Raw genomic sequence first — 20,520 nt, 5'->3', positions numbered from 1 at the left:
GATTTGGGCTACCATCAAGACTCTGGGGAGGACCTGGTCAATGCCAGGAAATCTTTAGTGACCATACCCAATGGGGACTTCAGCTGGAGACATTGCAGACAAAATGCTACTTTACCCCCCAGCGCCATGATATTGGCTGAGTGCAGGGCTAGTGAATCACCAGGAATTTTTCCCTGAAGCATCAGGAAAAATCTTCTCCAATTGAAATGCCAATGCTTGAGATCAAATTTAGCCAAGATGTGGAGGGGGTAAAATGCTAACCCTGACAGAAGGCAGTCATTCATTCTTACAACCAGTGCCTTGATCTATGCTTTATCGCTTTTAGGAAAGACAGCAGCTCCAGGAATCTTCCAGCATCTTATTACATCCAATTACCTGAGAGTCCAAAAACATTTCTGTACATGCTTGATTTTCACCAAGGTGCATGGGAAAATTCGCACGCTTTAGGTTAAGGCACTTAAAGTACACATGTGCAACAGCAGTTTACATCTTGCTTCCACCTGCTTTCACCTAAATGAGGGTGAATATCTCTTGTATTTCATGAAATCTGCGTGACCAGAGCAAGCTGCTCTTCCATGTACCTATCAGATCAACTCCTCATGACTGCCAGCACGCTATAACCTCTCCTTCTTGTTCACACTGGGAGAAGAGGAGGAAGGAAACAGTGATAACAGACCCGCCACAGACTTACTTCTTAGGCTTTCCTGCTGCATTGTCAGCCACATGGTATCCAGGCTTGCACTTGTAGCGACAGACCGAGCCCACATCGTGGTTCCCCTGCAAGCACCGTGGGACCAGGAGCTTGGCGTTGGCCACCGCAGGAGGCGCATCACACTCCAGCTTGCAGTAGGCTTCAGGGAGTGACCAGAGACCATCCTCCAGGCAGGTCAGCCACTGGTTTGTTCCTGACCCCAAAAGAGAAGCAGCATGTTGGGGCTACAGCCGACCCAGGGATGGAGTCCTGATGAGGGAAGCTCAGAGCAACCAGCAAAAGTCCTCTTGTTAGAGTGGATACTGATGCCAAGTCAGGCAACAGATATGAAGACCCAAAACTTTCCCTCAAAATTCCCCTCTCTGGTGGTGCCTCAGGATAGCCTTCACTGGGCTGGGGGCTTTTGTGTATGGTACCTATTTGTCATATTCTGTTGAGCACACCTTCATTCTCCCCAGGTGCTTTCTGCAGCTTGCCCTTACCTACCCTTACAAGCTGTCATACCCTGTGCTGCATGCGCAGCGCAAGATGAGAAGTGCCAGGAGGACAGATATGGGAGCCTTAACTGGTGTGACTGGAAATTCAAACCACCCATTGCTAATGGTTTGGGTTGAGTATTACAGTCCAGCTCTCTGTTGTCCCTCTAGAAAAAAGTGTTTGGTAGACCCAGCTAATGTGTGGCCGAAACTGCACAACTCTGAGCGGCTGAGGTAAGTGCCCAGGACTGCATTGCCCACACAGTATGGATGATACATGGTTCACTGGGAACTACTGAGCAAGAAAAAAAGCTGGACTGAAGTGAATGGGACTCCTCTGGGAGGTTTAGATCAGCAGGTACCCGGTGCAGTCAGACTGCTCCATGCTTCAGTCGAACATCTCTTTTTGGGATCAATCCTCTGCCTACAACTGCTTTTGGACCAGGGGCAAGACCATACCTCCACTCAGCACTTGTGTTCCTGGCGGGCCAGTGCTACCAAGGGTCATCCTCCACCTCCAAGCACCGTGCAGCTGTGTCATCCTTTCCTTGCCTATTCTTAGCATTTATTAGCCTTGAGAGCCTGCCCGTAAGGATGTGAGCCTTCGGGGAGAACAAGCATCAAGCACGTCTCTGCCTCGACAGCTCAGCCGAGTCGGCTGAACCTCTAAGAGTTTACCCTAGTGGCTCAGCAGCCTTGGCCAAGCACCACCAGCCGTTATGTCAGCTGCTGGAAGTCACCCAGGGTGCTCCACTGAGGGGACGCCTTCCCACCAAGAGAGCCCATGGCAAACCTCCTATTGACTTCAGTGGCAGCAAGAGGCAGCTGTGACAGAAAGATCAAAGCCCTGCCCTCAGCTGACCCATGCAAGGCGATGGGCATCAGTTTGTGCAGAATTTGGGCTGTCAAGTCATCGTTCGTGTGCTGCCCCTTGGATCAGCTCACACTGGGGATCTACCGGCATCCTCTTGTCATAAAAGAAGACCTTAATTCCCTGCAGTTTTTGCTCTTTAGATTTAACTTAAATAAAATAAAATTAAAAAAAAAAAAAAAAAAGTAAATGATTTTCATACGTTTCAGCTATAAATGTCTCCATAAAATAGGACACCCATTAAAATGATTTGTTGTATGTGATTGTTCAGAGCAAAGGCGCTGGTGGAAATTCACATAAAGTCCCAATGCTTGAAGCTGTCAAGGCAATTACCCCCAAAATCCCATCCAGCTCAGCCTTGTATAGACAGGAACAGTAGCTCTTTTTCTCTGACTTGGCTTCAAAACATTCCTGCGGCTACTGATGGAGTCGACAGAATGAAAGCCAGGCCATGGCATGTCTGGGGGGGACTGCTGTGTGTCTGGGTGGTGAACATCTCCCAGACTGCTCTGCAGCTGTGGGCATCAGTCTTTATGGCTTTATACAGCCCCAGGACTCGTGAACCACAGGCTTTCCCACAGCCACCAGGCACTGAGCCACTTTTGGCTCTCCGAAGTCCCCTGTCTGTCTGCACTGGCTGCCTGCATGCTTCTTGCCTCCCTTGTCCCCATAATACTGGAGGCTGCCAGATCTCACTAGATACCTGAAGAAGACATCCCTACACCCAGAGGTGGATGGATAAGGGCTGCCAGCCGGAAGATGGGAGTCAGAGGGAATTATCCCCACGCTATGGTGTCTCCACTCAAGGGGTTTGGATGCTCACCATTTCAGGAAGTGTCTCAGAAGACCACCTGGCTGGCAGAAGCCAGGATAACTGGGAAATTCAAAGTAGCAATGCTGTGTTTGGACAGCTTGGGACAGGCACAGACAGGTGGCACCATAAAGGGTGGTTAAATCTCTCAGGACTCCAGACCGTACCTTGAAGCTTGGCTGGGTGGATGCAGGAGAAGGAGCATCTCTGCAGATAAGTGGTCCCCCTGGGGCAGGAGAACTTGGCGTAGTACACATGGGACTGGTCAGGGACACCGCAGTCAACAGGGTCACAAGTCACAGATCTGTCCCACCATCCCGAGTTGCACATCAACACTACCTCCTGCTGTGGAGAAAGCGAGGCTCCATCAGACCCCTGCAAGTGAGCTTTAATCTTCTGGTTTACCACCTCAGCAGAAAAGACTGATCCAGGTTCGAGGAAAAGGAGAGCTTTCTCCCATTTTTCCAATGCGCCCTTTCTCCCCACTCTGGACATTGAGTCACAAAGCCCTTACCAGTTCACAGGTGACATTCAGGGTGTGAAAGCAGAGAATGGTCCTTGGGGTAACATGCAAGCCACCTGCACAAGAGACCTTCTAATGCTTGGCCTGTAACTTGCTTGATCAGAAATGCAAGCTGCATGCACACTGTGTGAATGGTGCCACAGCACATTAAGGAAAACAGAAAATCCCTTCAAGATGCACTACAACTTCCTGAGCTACAAGTTATTCCCAGCTCTGTGCACTGCAATTTTCTCCCCTAGAAGATCAAGTCTTACTTGATCTGTTGATGGGCAGCTCTCCTGTTTATTGTTTTTCCCTAATGCACTGATTCTCTCATGCCTCAGCCCACAGACCCCACTGAAATCAGGTTCATATAACCTCATTTACAAATCTTAATTACATGGTCACTCTTACACAGCTGGGGGACTGCATGAGAACCTAACACCCTGTGGTCCCATCACTAAACATGATCAACATGTGCCTCAGACTTCATCAAAACAGAGTGGTGGATGTCGGTGTGCCATGAGCAACCTGGTCTAGTGAAAGGAGTCCCTAGCCATGGCAGGTTTGGACTAGATGATCCTGTAAAGGTCCCTTCCAATCCCAATTGTTCCATGAATTCCGCTCCCAGACTGCTAACCCCACCTCAGCAGTTCTCAGGCAGGGCTGCAGACAAAAGAGAGATCTTCCTGATGTCCCTTCGCTGGCTGAGTACAACCATGTGGCTTGTACAGTCAAATGTGTGACCTGTCCTCACAGCCAACATGTTTTGATTGAACCTGGATGTGGTGGCTCTGAAGGACACAACTAAATTTGATTCTGATACTCTTGGGTGTGCAGCAGAATCATGGTGTATCTGAACTAGGTGGAGAGGATGGCTCAGAGGAGAGCTGTGTGCATTTTCCTAAAACGCCACAAGATGAGTAGGGTCACACAGCCAAACCAATAACATCACTGGAGGGCTCAGGGCAGGGCACTTTCAAGCTGCCATCTGCTGTGACAGCCACATGGTGAAGGTCTGTCCAGAAGTTTCCCATCTTGCTGCCAAATGCAGGAAAACTGTCACCCGAGGCAGATTTATTTTCTGTGGTTTCATTTCAGAGAATGGGAACATTTTGTTTTCCCTAGGCATGCCTTGGCCCACAGAGCCATGCGGCCACATAATTAATAACCTCCCTGGTGATGAGGAGCTGAACGGTGCATCCCCAGCTGCCCCGTTGCCCTTTCCCACACCCACCTCTCCTGCAGCAAACACCCATGGATGCAGCATGGGAAACCTGCCTGCCAGGCATCACAAGCACTTGCAGCTCTCCTCTTTCCAGTGAGGAAAGGTCCACCCTGCTGACGTGGCCTGACTCGCCTCCATCCGCCTCCACCCTGTGCAAGTTCATGCTCTTGCTCAGGCTAGTGCGGAGACCAGCTCAGACCCACAGACTCCTGTTCCCCCTCCAGGAACAGCCTAAGGATGGGACACCCTGTGCCCACAACTCTGCCAAGGTGACTGCCCAGACCTGAGGCAGCTTGGTGCCCAAGGACGCATCAGTCCCAGGTCTCCTCCGTCAATGGCTAAGAGACATGCTGACTTGTGGCTTTTACGAGGCATCCCTCAGCCCTATGGGTAGCAGGACAAACTCTTTCATGGTGACCTCCAGGCTGCCCTGCTGGCGTGGGCAGTGCTACCGCAATGTAACGCAAAGTAAGAAAAGCTCTCCGTGCTGTCAGCTGCCTCTAAATATAGTTGCTCTGCAATGACTTCATTTTTTCCTGAGCCACTAACTTCAGCTTTAGGAGAGAAAACATCCCTGGGATGTTAACCCTCCCAGCAATGCCCATGTGGAGAACAGAAATGTCTACCTCTCCTTCTGTGTGAGTTCAACACCCTAGCTTGGGACATCCCCTGCAGCAGCATTTAGCCTGGCAGAGCTGTGGTCTGCAAGTAGCACTGGGCTGGGAGAGCTAGAAGGACTGCAGCAAGGGAAGGAGAGGGGTCTCCAGAGCAGGTCCACCAGCACAGAGGTCCAGCACTAGAGCCTCCGCTGGGCTGAGGTTTGTTGGAAAAGCAGCAAGGAGGTCAGGGCTGGAGGAAAAAGGCATTCTGGGGTCACTCCAACCACCTCAGGATGATTAAATGTTTCTTAACTAGCACTTGGTCCTAGCACAGGCTGAGGTGAGGTCACCCCCACCCTGAGTTCTGCTTACCTGTGTGGAGCCCAGGCTCTTCCCATTGCTGGAGTGGAGGATAAAGCCCTTTTCGCAGGCGACAGTGCATGCCATGTGCCTTGGGCCATCAGAGGTACAACTGAGGGTGGCAGCGTGAGCAAGCAGTGGCCGCATGCAGCTTCCAGATCCTCCACAGGCACCATGAACACAGCTATAGGTGAAAGAGAAGAGAGAAGGGATCAACCAGTGGGTCCCAGGACTTCTTTAGCTAGAAGGGGCTCTCTCTGGGTGGCATCTACATGGGATGCTCAGCAGGTCACAGATGCCTACAGAGATGCACAGGTTATCCCTCAGCGCCAGCTTCTTTCAGGCTTGAGGTCTCCTGACAATGATGCCAGGAGAGTACTTTTTCGCAGCTTTGCACTGGCTGGACCTCAGCCCAAGCCCAGCCCATATCTTCTCACAGTCCATCACATCCTTCCAAGCTGATGAAAGGAGGCATAGCCAAACAATGCTCCATCCAAATTCCGTGCTGTCTGGAGGGGCTACTCCAGCTCTTCTGCACTAGTGTGTGGAGGCTGCATTGCAAAGAGCCTGCACAGAGCCTGGTGTGCACTGCTCAGTGCAGGTGTACTAAGAGAGCAAAAGAAGGGAGGTGACAGAGAGAGGGCAGGCAGATGGGCATATGCAGCAAGGCCACAATTCTCCCATGGCCAAAGTGGGAAAGTTGACATCAGATGGTCCTATCAAGCAGCGCTCCTGAATGCACAGGGGGTAAAGCTATAACAGCTATCATTGTAGCACCTTCCCAAGTGGGCTGCAGCTTCTTCAAAAGCAAGGTGTTATTTACCACATGACAATTTCTTATTTCCAACATGCTCAAATCATAATGGACACCACAGAACTTGTTGCAAGAGACCTCCTGAAACTGTGCTCTGCAGTGCCACAGAAAATACACCTTACACATGATTGCAGCCACTCACACATGTCCTCCCATACATACTCTGCTCACGCATATGTCTCACAGTGAACAGCAAGAGATCTGTGTTTTCCAAAGGCAACAAAGCCTAGATGGTAACTCTGGGTGTTTCTCTTTCCTTTTGAACTTTTGAATCCGCACCTCAATTTCAGTCAGCCTTAGTGCAGAATAAGACAAGATTTGCAGCAACAGATGGTCAGGCAGAAAAGATGAAGAGGCCTTTTTAAAGCCTTTGCTGATAGAAGGGTGATGGGTATATCAAACCCTGTATTAGACATCAGAGAATCCACAAAGGATCTCCAACTGCAAGGAAAGATTTAGCTGGAGAAGAAACCTCTGCAGATCTTAGGGAACCAGCCATGAGATGTTGTTTAAACTATGTGCTGTCCCTCCCCAGACCTGGCAGCAGAGTTGCCCAAGCATCATGTCCTCACAGCTACACCAGAGCCCATGGTGGAAGGGAGAAGATGCACTTGCTGCAGCTGTCTCCTCCACCCCACTCTTGTCACCTTCCCACTCTGCTTTGTTGGTGTTCATCACCTCTGCTCTTCCCACAGGTCCATACAGCATTTCAAGCCTGTGCATGTTGATGACAGACTCTTTAGGATCAAGACCATCTCAACATGCAACTGTCCAGCTCTACAGACTCCGCTGTGGCCACCAAGGTGAGACACAGCTAAAAGGAGGAATTACCCTACACTGTACACCACCTGAAGCTACATGAGGTCCCAGAAAAGCTTGCAGCGTGTCAATCATCACTTCAAAACAAACAGTTCCCTCCTCACCACAGCAGCTTCCTACCAACAACCATTCATTAAGTACTGATTAAGCATCACAAATCATCCTGCAGCAAAGAGGAGGGCTGGACAGAGGACTATGGTCTCCATCAGTGAAATGTAGCCAGTAGATTAATTACCTGGGATGGAATGAGGCCAAGACATGGGGTTGACACAACAGCTCCCACAGGAAAAACACTCTGGTTATCTGGTGCTATCTTTCACCAAGTGGTATAGGTGCAAAAACTGACATCAGCCTTCCTGAAGCAGAGGGAGAGGTGCTGCACCTTCAGGTAATAATTGGAGAGAGAAGGGAAGGAGCTGCACTCAAGTACATCCCATCTGCTCCCTGCTTTGCATGGGGATGCTGACAGTTTTTGTGCACTGCATTTCACCCAGTGGAGGCAGAGGCAGCCTTTGCCTCTCGCGTTTGCTCAACCTCTCCAGCCAAGGATGCACAGCTAGAAATCCCACAAATGACACCAAAAAAACCCAAAACCCTCAGGGCCGACACAGACATTAAGGGAACACAATGTGCTGTTGACTCTGGACAAGTCCATGGAGCCAAAGGCATGGTGGAAACCTGCAGGCCACAGCCTTGAAAGAGCCGGTGGGCACGGGAGGGGACCACAAAGGAGAACAAGAAGAAAGGGGCTGTTTTTTCAACGCAGACCTGTTTATGAAGTGAGAAATGGTTTCAGGGCAGCTGCTGCAAATTCTTTCACTAGCTTATATTTCCATTTGCTTCCTTTTTAAAGAATTTGTTTTATGAGCACAGCGTTTGTCAGGTCATTAGCTTCTGAGGGCATCTGGTACCAATTGTAGCCCTCTCCCCTCCCCTCCTGCAGTCACCTTCTCCAGGCGGTTGCTTTGCTCCCTGCAATATACATGCTCCTGTCCCCAACTCCACCTCCCCATGACAGATCCACTGTCCTAAACCTCCTCGCGTGTCTCTGCACAAGCATGTGTGAAGGCAGCTGAGCTGCTCTTCTTCCCACCCTTGCTCTTGCATCCCATTCACTTCCTTATCAACCATGGGCATGTAGGGAGATGTAGGGAGATGCAGCTGGTGTGCAGCATCCCTAATATGGTGGTTGGTGCTACATCAACACACCACCACAAGAAAGTCCTTACCCCTGGGTGCCTCTAGGCAAACGGAGGTTACCTAACCAAATCATAGACCCACATGTTGGGAAACAGGGTTAGGAGATGAGTGGTGGGTTCACTAAGCAGCTGTAGGCTACAGCTGGGTGGGTGCCCACACTGGGACCCCAAGACACGTAACTTCATCTGCTCATGATGCTGTGTTGAGTTACGGAGCGTGCGCTCATTGCGGCACTGGTTCAATGTGGGCTGATTACATTTCTGGATACATCCAGCTAGGCCAAGTGCTTCGTTGGGGCAGCTCTGCTGGCACTGGTGGAGTGACAGGACATTGCTTGGGGCAGCCTTGTCAGTCAGCACAACACTGTTATAAAATAACAAGTAATGAAGTACAGATCCTTTTCAGCACTGCCAGGCACATTTTGGTTTTCCACCAGCTTGGAAACACAACTGACAATGCTGGTATAAAGTAGATCAAGAGATCAGCAAATTTCTTACTGTATTATTATGAAAAATGTTAAATTAATTAGTTATACATAAGGGATTGATAATCATAGGTGATAATATCAAAATAATTCTTTTAATATACATCACATGTATATACACATTCTTTATGTGTATATAGATGTATTTTACAAATAATTAGCTTTCTCTTTGACCCAAAAGATGACTAACTTATTGCCATTTTCTTTGTGACTAACAACACCCCTAGCCCACAAATACCCACTGGGTTTCATTTTGAAAATGATCTGAGACTTATTAACTCAAGTTCTGAGAAGCTATTCTCATCCTACATGTAGCTTTGAAGTTTGGTGCTGCTACTCCAGACCTGAAGAGTCTGAAAGCTGTCTTATTTTCCCAATGTATTTCTCAAATATATCAGTAAGCTTAATATATATATACACATACATCTATATATCACCCCTATGCACATACTTTGCCTTGATGGCTTGCTTTATTATCAGCATCATCATGACTATCACTGCACCACTCTGGGCCAGGTGTATGGTGTACAGTGTAGAACAACAGCAAGAAAAAGCAAGCCATGTGGCAAGTCCCCATCATCATCCACGTGTCTTACCAGGGTTTGGGTAAAGTGATGGAGTAAATCACTGCTCCCAGCTGCTGGAATCACCCTAATGAAGGCTGGACGAGGAACTGGTGCAGTTAGCCCAGTTCTGATCTCAGCATGAAGGAGCTCTTTCTGTTTTTGATGATAAATGAAATTCCTTTATCACAGCTGCAAACTTCTAACTTTTGCCCATTTCTGATTCAGGCCATATAAGATGTGGGACAAGCCAATTTTTTTTATTTTTTTTTTTTCCCTGCATAAAACATCCAGAAAAATTTCCATTTTTATCCCAGCATCTTTTGAAGCTCAAACTAATGATTTGTCAACATCACTTTTACAGAATACCAAGGTTTTTTCTTAACTTATTCCACGTCAGCACCAGCCTGCATGATTTTTTTGACTCACCAACTCCCACAACTCATACATCAAAGAAAGTTTCAGATGTGAAATTTGTGAAATTCTGCCTAGTGATGGCCCTAACTGCTTTGGAATGATAAGAGCTTTGTTCTGAAATGGGACCAATTCTATGAACAAGGCCAAAACTTTTCCTTTGGGATCCTTCATCTTTCTACAATAAAAGCAGGAGGCAACTGACAGCAACAGAGCACACTGAGCCAGTGGTGGCAATGTTGGTAGGGAGATACTGTTTTGTTGTGACAAAACCCAAATCCTAAAAAGCTGAAATTTTACATTTTACAGCAATTATTCCATGGAACACAGAAAATACTTATGGATTTACCCAAGTCAAGCTAAGCCAAGCCAAATACAGTGCAGCTGCCTAAAGTCTAATAAATCATCCAAAAATTGCTGTACTATCTACACAAGCTTTCAACCCAAAGATTGCTGCTAAAACAGCCCTTATCATCAAGCTCTGACTCCAACAGGGAAAAATTATTCTAAGTGCATCTCATGGTACAGATTTTTGGGGAGAGGGTGTTACAGGAGATGTTGATGGAAAGGTAAAGGCTTCAGCCAAATCTCCTGAAGTTAAAAGTAGTCACTGCATGTACTGTGGTGGAGTCTGGACTGTAGCACTGAACATCAGTGAGATAAAAGATGTTTACCCCAATGTGGTCTAGCAAAAGAGAATAGCTAGGAAATGAGAAAAGGTGTTTTGGAAATACTTGGGAATTTCTCCCTTCAGGCATGTTTCTCACGGAGGGGAAAGGTCTCACTTTTCCAGTAAATCTGATGGCAACCATCCTTGTGGGAGCAGGCTACGTGTACAGACCCAACGGTGGTGATACTTCTTGATTATGATCTTCATTGAGGTTGCCATCTCTAGAAAAGATGTTTGCTTCTGTACGTGACTCCCAAAGAAACTTGGCAAAAAACCAACATCCTTGAGTCATCCACTGTCATCTACCTCACAGAGAGGGAAAAGGCACCAGTAAGATGTCAAACGGCCCCTCTGCAGCCATAATGGCAAAGGAAGAAAAAGAAGCACGAGCAGATCAATCTTAATATATTTCCAGACAGCTCCTTTCCATGTTTTTTTGTTGTTTGTAACACTAAAATAGACTTACAGAAGCACAGAAAGTGAGGCTGAATGGCATGTCAAGTTTGGTCTAGTCAGCTTCCCAACCTGAGCAGGATGGACCTTCATCACTCCTGAGAGGAGCTGGCGACTCCTTCCTGAACACAGATAACCCATCTGCCCATTGTAAGGCCAGGACGCAAGTAGGATTTACCTGCCAGTATTCCTCAACAGTACATGCTCAGCTATCCCAAAGAACACTTTTATCTATATCCAATTCCCACATCAACACACTGTACCTCATTTCTGCCACCTCATATCTTGTCCAGAGGAATTCACTTCTGATCCACATCTGCCACCAAGAAAAACATCAAAAAAGAGTCAAGGGATTTCGAAGGGGAGCTGCAAGCAGAAGCCATAGCTGGACTGCAAGACTTACATTATAAGATTCAAGGAGGAAAAAATATTTGTCATGATAGAGAGGAGATAGTGAGAGGATCTGATCACTCTGTACAGACACATACACACAGAAAAGTCGTCTGCTGGCAGGAAGTATTCAGACATTTCTGACAAGAATGGACTGAAAGCAACAACTTTCATCTTGAAATCAGAGGTAGCTTCTCAGCAGAGAGGGTTACTGAATATAAGAATAGCTTGGTAGGGGAGATGGCAGACTCGTCACCTCCCTGCAGCCTGTACCATGAGATAAGAGAGCCTTCAGAAGGACATATTTAATCCAGTTTCTGTGAAAAATGCTAGTGCCTGTATGACAGTAGGGAAGGCAGGGCAAAACAGGGGCAAGCTGGCTGCAGCAGTACACTAAGGGCTCTGCAGGCAAACCTCAGGGTCCCCGAGCACTTGCTCCGTTCTTCACTGGACACAGAAAGGAGAGAAGACTTTGAGATTCACATAATGTCCATATTGGTAAGAGAATAAGGAATTGAGATCAAGCTTCAGGGTTTCACAAGGAGCTGTGCCAAGGTTAGGAAAGAAACCTGCCTTGCACCTCACATCTTCTCTGTGTTGTAATTCACCTTCTGTCAGTGTATCCGGGGCTGGCCATGCTTGGAACAAGTTTATCGGACCAGTGGCCCTTTCCATGAGGTGACACCAAGCACCCTGTTTCTAAGCTGTTCAGCTGCTGTTTGACACCAAATCAAATTGCTGAAAAACTTCTGTGTTGGGAGATATTTTTTCCTGGGCAAGACTGCCTAGTCTCAGGGAAAAGCAGAAAATACCTTGAGCATCCTAATAAAACCACGTATACAAATCATTGAACTCAAGAAGCTGACTAAGCTGCAGAGAGCAAATAGAATAGGGCAGCCTATGACAATGGTCCCTACACCTCCAAGATTTTCCTTTGTCACCTTCCAGGTGGACAGTGAAGCCACCAGTTGAAGCAACTGATCAAGTCCTACAGTAGAGCCTTGGCTACCACTGCCCACTAGCTGGTCAGGGACCTACAAGTGAAGTGCCAGAAGTCGACAGGCTTTGATGTCAGAGGAGAGGTACTTGAGAGGTCTTCATGGCAGAGGCTGAGGTGAGCCCATGCTCCAGGAAGGGTGGTGATCACGATCCTAGGCTCAGTTCTTGAGAGGTGCTTTCCTCCAAGCCAAGGACAGAGGATGTGCATGGTGCAGTACAGACACAACCTGCTCTGATGGGCCTCATGCTGCACCCAAGAGGCTGTATTTGCCTGGGAGAGGCAGAGAACAGATGTCCGAGCAATATGTGCTGTCCTCACAGAAGACAACTCTCAATGCCAGCTGCACTGTGCATGCAAGCAGAGCCTGAGCAGACACTGACTGGGAGGACAGAGTGGCGACAAAGGTACATTTTAATCTGAAATGCCTCTCAGCCCATCAGGGTGACCTTGGGATACCAACAAAAGGGTCCATCTGCTTTGTGCATGGCCCCTGACCGTGGGGCACCCTAGGCCAAAGGGAAGGAAGTGAAACACCAGAGTCCCCACAAATTTTCACACCAGCACAGATGCAGTTCATAAATTGACCCTGCATAAATTTGGCACCCAGAAGAAAAGAAACCAAACAAAACCTGCCTGGGAAATGGGGCTATGCTGAATAAAGTTTAGCAATTGAAAATATATAAACAACCCCCTTCTCCATCTGATTTTCTCTCTCTGACACCAACTTTCCATATAAAAGGAATCCAAACCACACTACCCTTGATGCATCAAACCCACTTTGGGGGAGCAGAGGAGGGCACTCACACAGGAAATAGAACACAATGCAGATATAGCATTTTGTAACACCTTTCCTGTTAACTCGCCAAGGCATTTCCCAGCATATGCTAACATAAAATCAAACACACTAAAAATAAAACCAAGCTAAAAATAAACATAATAGAGGAAATGAAAAATGTTCCCCTGGTTCAGCATATAGCCTGTACCAAGCAAAACAGGAGAGACTGTAACACAGTCTTAAAATACAAAGGATGAAAGCTGCAGAGTTTGAGTTTCCTGGGTGGAAACTCATTAAAACTGATTTCTGCTTGACCTCATAAGGTACAGAAAGCAAAGAAGAGCCTTGAGCTGCTGGCAGAGACAGTAGAGAGGGGTAACTGGTGCTGGTAGCAAGGTGTGACAGAGGGACACCTACACTGCTTTGGTCTGCAAGTGCTCTTCCAACCTTCAGTGCCTCAAGCGGGTCCAAAAGCAGAAGGCAACTCTTTTTTCAAAGCACGGATGTACTTTTTTATCATCAAATGCCTGCTGCATCCTGGCCTGAAGAAGGCTGCGTTTCATCAGCAAAAACATGGTCTTTTTTTTCCTCAGCCTGAAAAGCACTTTGAGATCCTTCGAGATGGAAGATGCTACAGAAATACCAAGCCATCATATATTTATTATTCTGGCAATGAGCATTTCTAGACTAGGTCAGGAAACCTCATTTCTTTGTTGCTTTTGTTACTGTCCCTTTCTTGAGTTATTTTAGGAAAGCACTTGCATGCACATACTGTGTATATGAGGCTGGGTGCGTGCGAATGGTCAATTCAATTCTTTACAGGAATAACACAGACCTTCTGTGATCCTTTACAGCCAAATGTTTCTAAACCTCTTAAGATTTTATATTCCTGAATTTTTATAAGGGATTTTTTCCCCAGACTCTACCTGCCTTTTATGAAATGGATTATTAGCCCTTAAAAATAAAAATACTACTGTACTTTACTTTTGGAGATGAAATAGATTTAAAAATATGATAAGGGGTATACTTGGACGTTTCCTGACTTAACAGAGTCAGATCCTTTATTATCCGTGAGGCTACTGGAGGCTGTAAGCCTAACCCCTCTTCAAATATTCAAGCCTTTTGTCCAGAAAAGCAATACTATAAATAGCATTTCCTACTCTGAAAATTGATTTACTCAAGAGTGTTTGCTAAGGGCATGTGTGTAACCTGCAATGCTGCAGCTAAACCAAGGCCATGGGGAGCCCACACAACAGCAGCAAGAGGAGAAGACACGAGGATCCTGCTGTGCCCACACAAAGGGGACAGCATGCAGCTCTGTGTGCTTTGGTGATATGGGAACTGGCTTGTGCTTCAGCTGTAATGAGACTTTTAAGAGAAAAACATCTATTTTCCTCTCTATTTGTCTCCTTATGAGCTTCTCTGCATCCATAGGCAATGCTCAGCTGTGTCCGGTTAGCCTATTCCTCCTTGAGTCACTTCTGACGGGAGGGGTAAGATCTCAGGCAATGAGAGTGTAAAATTATTTTAAAGGATGAGAAAATGTAATTGAAAAACCACATCAGTTGGCTGGGTTCTTAGAAGCATGTGTGTACATAGCTGTAACATCTACCAGGAGGAAACAGACTGCATTTCAGGTGGATGCTGATCCTTTAATGTAAGGCTGAGAATAATATTTATATGCTGACTCACTAAGATTTATGTTTCTGTATAAATCACACATGCACTTAAAAAAAAATAGAAAGGAAAAAAAAAAAAAAGTAAAAAGCAACTGCAGGATATTCATGGCTTCCAGAACTCTACATAAATCAATTGTACCATGATCCCACAAGCTTTTAGACAAACACACGTACGCTCATTCATTACTGAGGATCTTTGTCCATCCAGGGCCATCAACAGAAGAAAAATGACAGTAGCAGTGATGCAACGACCCTAGCAAAAGCCCTTCACTCTTAACACCCCCACAGCTCCAGCAAAGCTTGGACCCAATATCAGTATTCCCAGTGGTGCAGTTTGAGTAACTGACTAAACCAGAGCCCTGGATCAGCACTCTTGCAACTTCAGGGAGCCTGAGATCTGAAACCAAAGCCAGACTTGGCAGGTCTGGCTGTCGTCAGCCCCACTACCCCTGTAGGACAGAGCTGAGCACCATCATTTCATTCCTCTTTGGGTCCATGCCTCTGCTTGGCATGCTCTTTCTACCCTGTTTATTTAGTCTATTTTGGACTACAGTCCTTCCCTGTCCTTTTTCCAGTACGACCCGCAGTAGAGAGCGGCGCCCGTTCTGCAAACGCTGCCTCTCGTTTGCTGCTTTATGAAGACAAGCAGACGCCTGGGAGCACCAGACATCAATAAATTAAAGCACTGTTGCTACTATTATTGTTATCACCACATTATAACAGGGCAGCATGAGACTTGTTCGGAAGCCTGGGAGAGAGGGGGAGTCAGCACAGAGAGGAGGAAGGGGAGGAGAAGGAGGAGAAGGAGGAGAGCATCACCCCCACCTCCTGCAGCGTGGGGAAGACTGTAATGGATGGAGATGGAGCTTGTAAAGCGTATGCAGAAGCAGCCAACATTTCAGCTTCAGCAGCAACCCTCAGCTATAACTCCTCAGCAGGAGTTTGGTTTTCTCACCAGGGAACAGTCCTTTAATGCAGTTTTGTGCAGATGCACAGGCCACACAAAAAATCAATTTTCTTGCCTCCCTGCAGCGAGATAAGCAAATCCAGCCATTATACTGGATGTTCCAACACCACCTGTAAAACCACTCAAGAATAAGTCACAAAACATTCAGCAAGTAGATAAAAACTCCAGAACTGAAGCATAAAGCCCCAGAGGAGAGAGGTACTCTGGGTGCCTGTTGCAAAGTGCTCTGAGGAGACCATACCTGTAGCACTGATGGCCATGTCCCTCCTCATGTTGCAGGAGGCAGGTAGTGGGGTCAGAGGAGCCAGGCTGAGCAGAGGTCCGCAAGGCCACAGCTGCAATGCCCACAAGTGGGGAGGAGAAGTTGAGCAGCACCGAAACAGCCCGGTAGGATGGGTCCTCCTGGCCATGGCTCACGTTAATGACGAGGGGGTTGTGCTGGCATGACAGCTCATACATCCCTGCGAGACAATGCAAACAAAGAAGCCACTAGCTCAACTCCAGGGATATTTTCTCTGCTTTTGGTTTATCTCTTCTGCTCCCCCACGCATCCCAACAGACCAGCTTGGGAAGCAGAAGATGCTGCAAACAGGGATAAGGGACAGCAGCACCCACTTCAGTGAGAGATAACAGCAGGTGTGCGAGCTCCTGGTGTCCCTGCTGGTACCATAGCCCATAGGTTGCTCACCCAAAGAGCGGTTCAGCCCATCTATGTCACTCAGCTGGACAGCGACCCTCGGCTTGCGCTGGTTGCTTGGGATGGTGCCAGAGGAGGCCAGGAAGATCAGGAGGGAGGTGGGCACTGCAGGTCTCTCAAAACACACCTAGGCAGGAGGGCAAAAGAGACCCTGAGAGCATGCCTACCAAATACAGCCTTTCTGATCCCATATATACAAGAGGGAGAGAAAGAGGGAATGTGGTGAGAGAGCAGGCACAGGGTTAGGGGGTCAGAGACTGCAAATGTGCAGGGTAGCAAATGTGTGGGAAGAGAGAGAAGAGAAAGAAGGGTGCAGAAACACACTCCTTTCCCTCCTAATTCCCCTTCTCCTTTTCACCAGCCTTCCCCGCAGGTATCAGTCCCCTTGCCATAAATTTATGGTATCTTCCCAGCTGCCACATTTGCTGCTCTTAAAATTGAGCAACACCTGACCAAGACTGGATTACCCTTTTTCAGCCCTCCCTCCACCAGCCTCTGACTCCCACCCTGTGGAGTGCCAGCCAGACAAGCAAGGCACTCAGAGCTACTAGCCCTGCCACCAGGATATTTCCATTAAAAAAAACCCCAAACCCAAACAACAAAACCAACAAAGAACAGCCTGCGTACCCAGAGTGACTACAAACTGTCCATCAGCCAACACATGGAAAGATTTGTGGGAAGAATCTCTGCCTGCTAGGAGAGCCGACAGCTCCCCACTTGTTTACAGCCCCGAAGGCTACAGGAGGCAGCCGGGAATCTCGTGGCATCAATCATGGCAGGACAGATGTTCTTTGGAAGTAAGAAGATAGAAATGTTTTTCTCCCCCACCCTGGTATCCCCCCACCCTGTGCTGAGATGTGTTTTGATCAAGATCCACCCTATGGAGTGTTTTTGTTAAATGCCGGTGTGGAGGAAGCCCAGAAATTCAAGGCGAAGGTGTATTTCGGAGGATGACAAGTCCCAGCTGGCCGGGCACAGCCCAAGGAGCAGACTGTGGGAGCGGAGGGGACAACCACCTGATTCGCGATGGCAGCCCAGCCTCAGGGTGGTTCATGCCATGCCAGGCATTGCTTACGCATGGGAGCAGGAAAAAACACGGCTTCAGCCAGGTCTCCCACTCTGCAGGGAGATGCTCAGCAGCAAACACTGCAGAGCAAGTCCCCACCACTGCCTACATGCTCCTTTGGCCAGGGCTTGCTGCAAGGAGTGGACCAGGAGGCTCAGACATTTTTATTTGGTACATCCCCACTGTCTCCCTTGGTGAGAAAAGTAGCAGAGGGGAAAGGAAAAAAAACAGGAAAGCAAAAGGGAGGAAAGGAAAGCAAAAAGAGAAGATGAAGAGCCAGCAGCGCTCATAGCCTGCTCCAAGGAGCCCCTCGGGACAGAACTGCAGCTGGAAAGCTCCAAGGAGTCAGCCGATTTTAAGCCAGGCACCTGCTGCCTGCTCCTCCAAGCATGGTTCCGCAGGGGAGGAGAGATGGTTGGAGAAGTCAGGTGAGGCTTTCCCTGGACTACACAGCCTAAGGTGGAGGGTTTAGTCTTTCCCTTCCTACAGTGCACCTACTTGGTGGTGAAGTTCACTGGCCACAAGTTAGACCAACATCAGCTGACTTGGACTGAATGTTCCAATTCTTTTTTGTTTTTAATACATATGATGTACTTGGCCACAGCTGGCTATCTTTATTTTTCTCCCTCCCTCTCCCCCTTTCTGTTTCATTTCCTGCATGTCACGCATCCTGACTTGCTTACAAGTGATTTTGATTTCTTTCCTCACCGGATGTGTTGGAAACTGAGAACAAAGCATGGCTGGAGATCTGCAAATCATAATGATTCCCATCTGCAGACCCAAGGTGCACGGTAGATACTTCTTTAGGTGGCACAGACACACACACCTCTTGCCCCCAGCCTACTTACAGCATGACCTAGCCTTTCTCTTGTTCATTGGTGCCACCTCTTGAGAAATGCTGTAGGAAGCAATTCCTACGACTCAATGGGTTTTGTGGTGTGGCTCTAAGAGGGTGACACAGGTGTAACAGCTTTAAAATGGCCATAAGATTTGGTGGCCACAAAACACCACGCACACGTGGGTACGCATGTGCATGAACAGCACCATTCCTGTCAGGGCAGGCGGGAGTGCAAGGCAAATTGTCAACAAGAAGCTGTCTTTCCTAACCCAATATGTTACCAATCAGGCAAACTCTATTAAAAACAAGGAAAAAAGAAAAAGGGCATATTTATTACTAGTCCATAAATAATTTTATGGGTGGAAAATAATAGCACTCCTAGAGAGTGCACGGAGAAACAGTAATGAAAGTCTTTAATATAAACATCCATAGAGGAAGAGAACTGACCGCAAGCTCCAATAAAACTGGAACACTCTTTAACCCCTGGTGAGAAGTGGAAAGCAGGCTTTCATCTAGGTAGGGCAGAGGGGGAGATTGCTGCTTTCTCACTAGCAAAGGAAGAAAGGAGCCGCATTTGTCATGGCCAGAGACTGAAGCCAGAAAGTAGGTTGTGAGCACACAGACAAGGAAAAAAGGGGAAAAAAAAGAACAGTTAAAGGAAGTTCTGTGGAGAGACAGAGGAGCTCAGAGGCAATAGCAATGTTTATTGACTCCGGTTTGACAATTCACCAAGTCATCTGAGCATCTTGGGAACAGGTCCTCTCTAGACAACATCAAGCAAAGCAGGGCAAGGTGCCCCTAAAACTGCAGAGGAAGCAGCATGCCAGAGCCCAGCTTTCCAGTAACACCAGGAAACAGCCATGAAACCTCTAAACTGTGTCTGTGGTCAGAAAATCAATGCTGTAAAAATCACATTGGCCTCACCCTCAGCTCTCTGTCCTGCTCCTCTGCCTGCCAGGACAGAGAGGTTTGACCCTCCAGGTGCCCTCCCAGAGGCAGCCCCTAAGGCCCCACTGGGCTTCAGGACCAGCATCTTGGGCACAGAAGTGCCTCCTTTGGTCTGGTGTCACCAGAGAGGGCAGAAGGACCTGCATGCCACAGCTGGTTCCTGTGGGCTCAGGGTGGTCAGCAGCAACATGAAGTGCTCAGGACCCCTGAGGATGGCAGAGCATATCCAGCTACCCTCTTTATCAGTCATGGTGAACAAAGGCAACTAGGACTTTAAACACAGCTTGTGCCTGCTCTCTGCGGGTGTAATGGCACAGTTTGACTATAGAGGATAGTCAGGAGCAAGCTGTTTCTCAGCCTCAACATATTTCTGTGGGCTTCTGGTTTCAGGCACAGCCCTTCTCCTGGCAATTTGCCCCAGGATGGGTTTGGTGTTCACACTGGGAATGGGGCAACGATGTAAGACTCAGCCACAGGCATTTGGGGTTTGTGAGGAGTTCAGTAGGATACTAAGTCCTATCTGAGCAGTTTTTAAGACTGCTGCAGCTCCGACAGGACAGAAAAGGATGGGTCTTTATCACCAAAATGCTGAGGCAAATCCTTCATCCTTACTTACCTTGAGCCAAACTCCTTCATTGCCCAAGGGCATCCTCTCCTCATCTGGATCCTGAGCATTGTCTTGGCTGGGAGTGCAGGGGAACCAAGCAGCCAGGGAAAGGTCCTTAGGCACACTGTGAAGGTAGGATTTACATACCTGAAAGGAGAGATTTATTTCAACCCAGAAAGAAGCAAGGAAAGTGAGAGAAAGAAACAGCACCTACAAAACCTCAAAGATTCAACAAATGTTGCAAAGATCCCAATTTATTTTCTAGCAACTTGTTTTGTCTAGCGAAATTGTTTTGAAGACAAGTAGGATGCAGGTTCCTAAGCAGGAGTGACTTCTCGTCACCCACAAGTGCACAGGAGACCTTTGTCATTTTGAGGTGCTGTAAATATGCCATTTAAGCACCCTATGGTGTCTCTGGGGCTCAGTCAGGAATAATGAGCCAAGCTGTGAGAGGACAGGTAAGACAACAGCCTCCTGATTTTGGCTGGGCTGATGAGATCCAAAGGTGTGATTCATTTGCCTGAATACCAGTTTTCTGCGCCACTTAATGCCCTGCGGTATCCCAAATATCCCCACA

The 20,520-nt window shown here is 47.7% G+C and overlaps 1 protein-coding gene across 1 annotated transcript in view; it reads right to left on the bottom strand.

The window, feature by feature from the left end:
* Nucleotides 1–20,520, bottom strand: part of PAPPA2 (pappalysin 2) — a 95,542-nt gene that overhangs the window by 27,528 nt on the left and 47,494 nt on the right. Inside the window, exons 12-17 of the mRNA XM_030496228.1 lie at nucleotides 19,953–20,090; nucleotides 16,476–16,611; nucleotides 16,029–16,248; nucleotides 5,572–5,743; nucleotides 3,038–3,215; nucleotides 692–905 (exon numbers count right to left, since the gene is read on the bottom strand). Of these exons, the coding sequence (XP_030352088.1) occupies nucleotides 692–905; nucleotides 3,038–3,215; nucleotides 5,572–5,743; nucleotides 16,029–16,248; nucleotides 16,476–16,611; nucleotides 19,953–20,090 (1,058 nt within the window). The remainder of the gene's footprint in view (nucleotides 1–691; nucleotides 906–3,037; nucleotides 3,216–5,571; nucleotides 5,744–16,028; nucleotides 16,249–16,475; nucleotides 16,612–19,952; nucleotides 20,091–20,520) is intronic.

The sequence above is a fragment of the Strigops habroptila genome, chromosome 8, assembly GCF_004027225.2.
Source record: "Strigops habroptila isolate Jane chromosome 8, bStrHab1.2.pri, whole genome shotgun sequence".
Classification (NCBI taxonomy): Eukaryota; Metazoa; Chordata; class Aves; order Psittaciformes; family Psittacidae; genus Strigops; species Strigops habroptila.
This window is presented reverse-complemented; position numbering and strand designations above follow the sequence as displayed.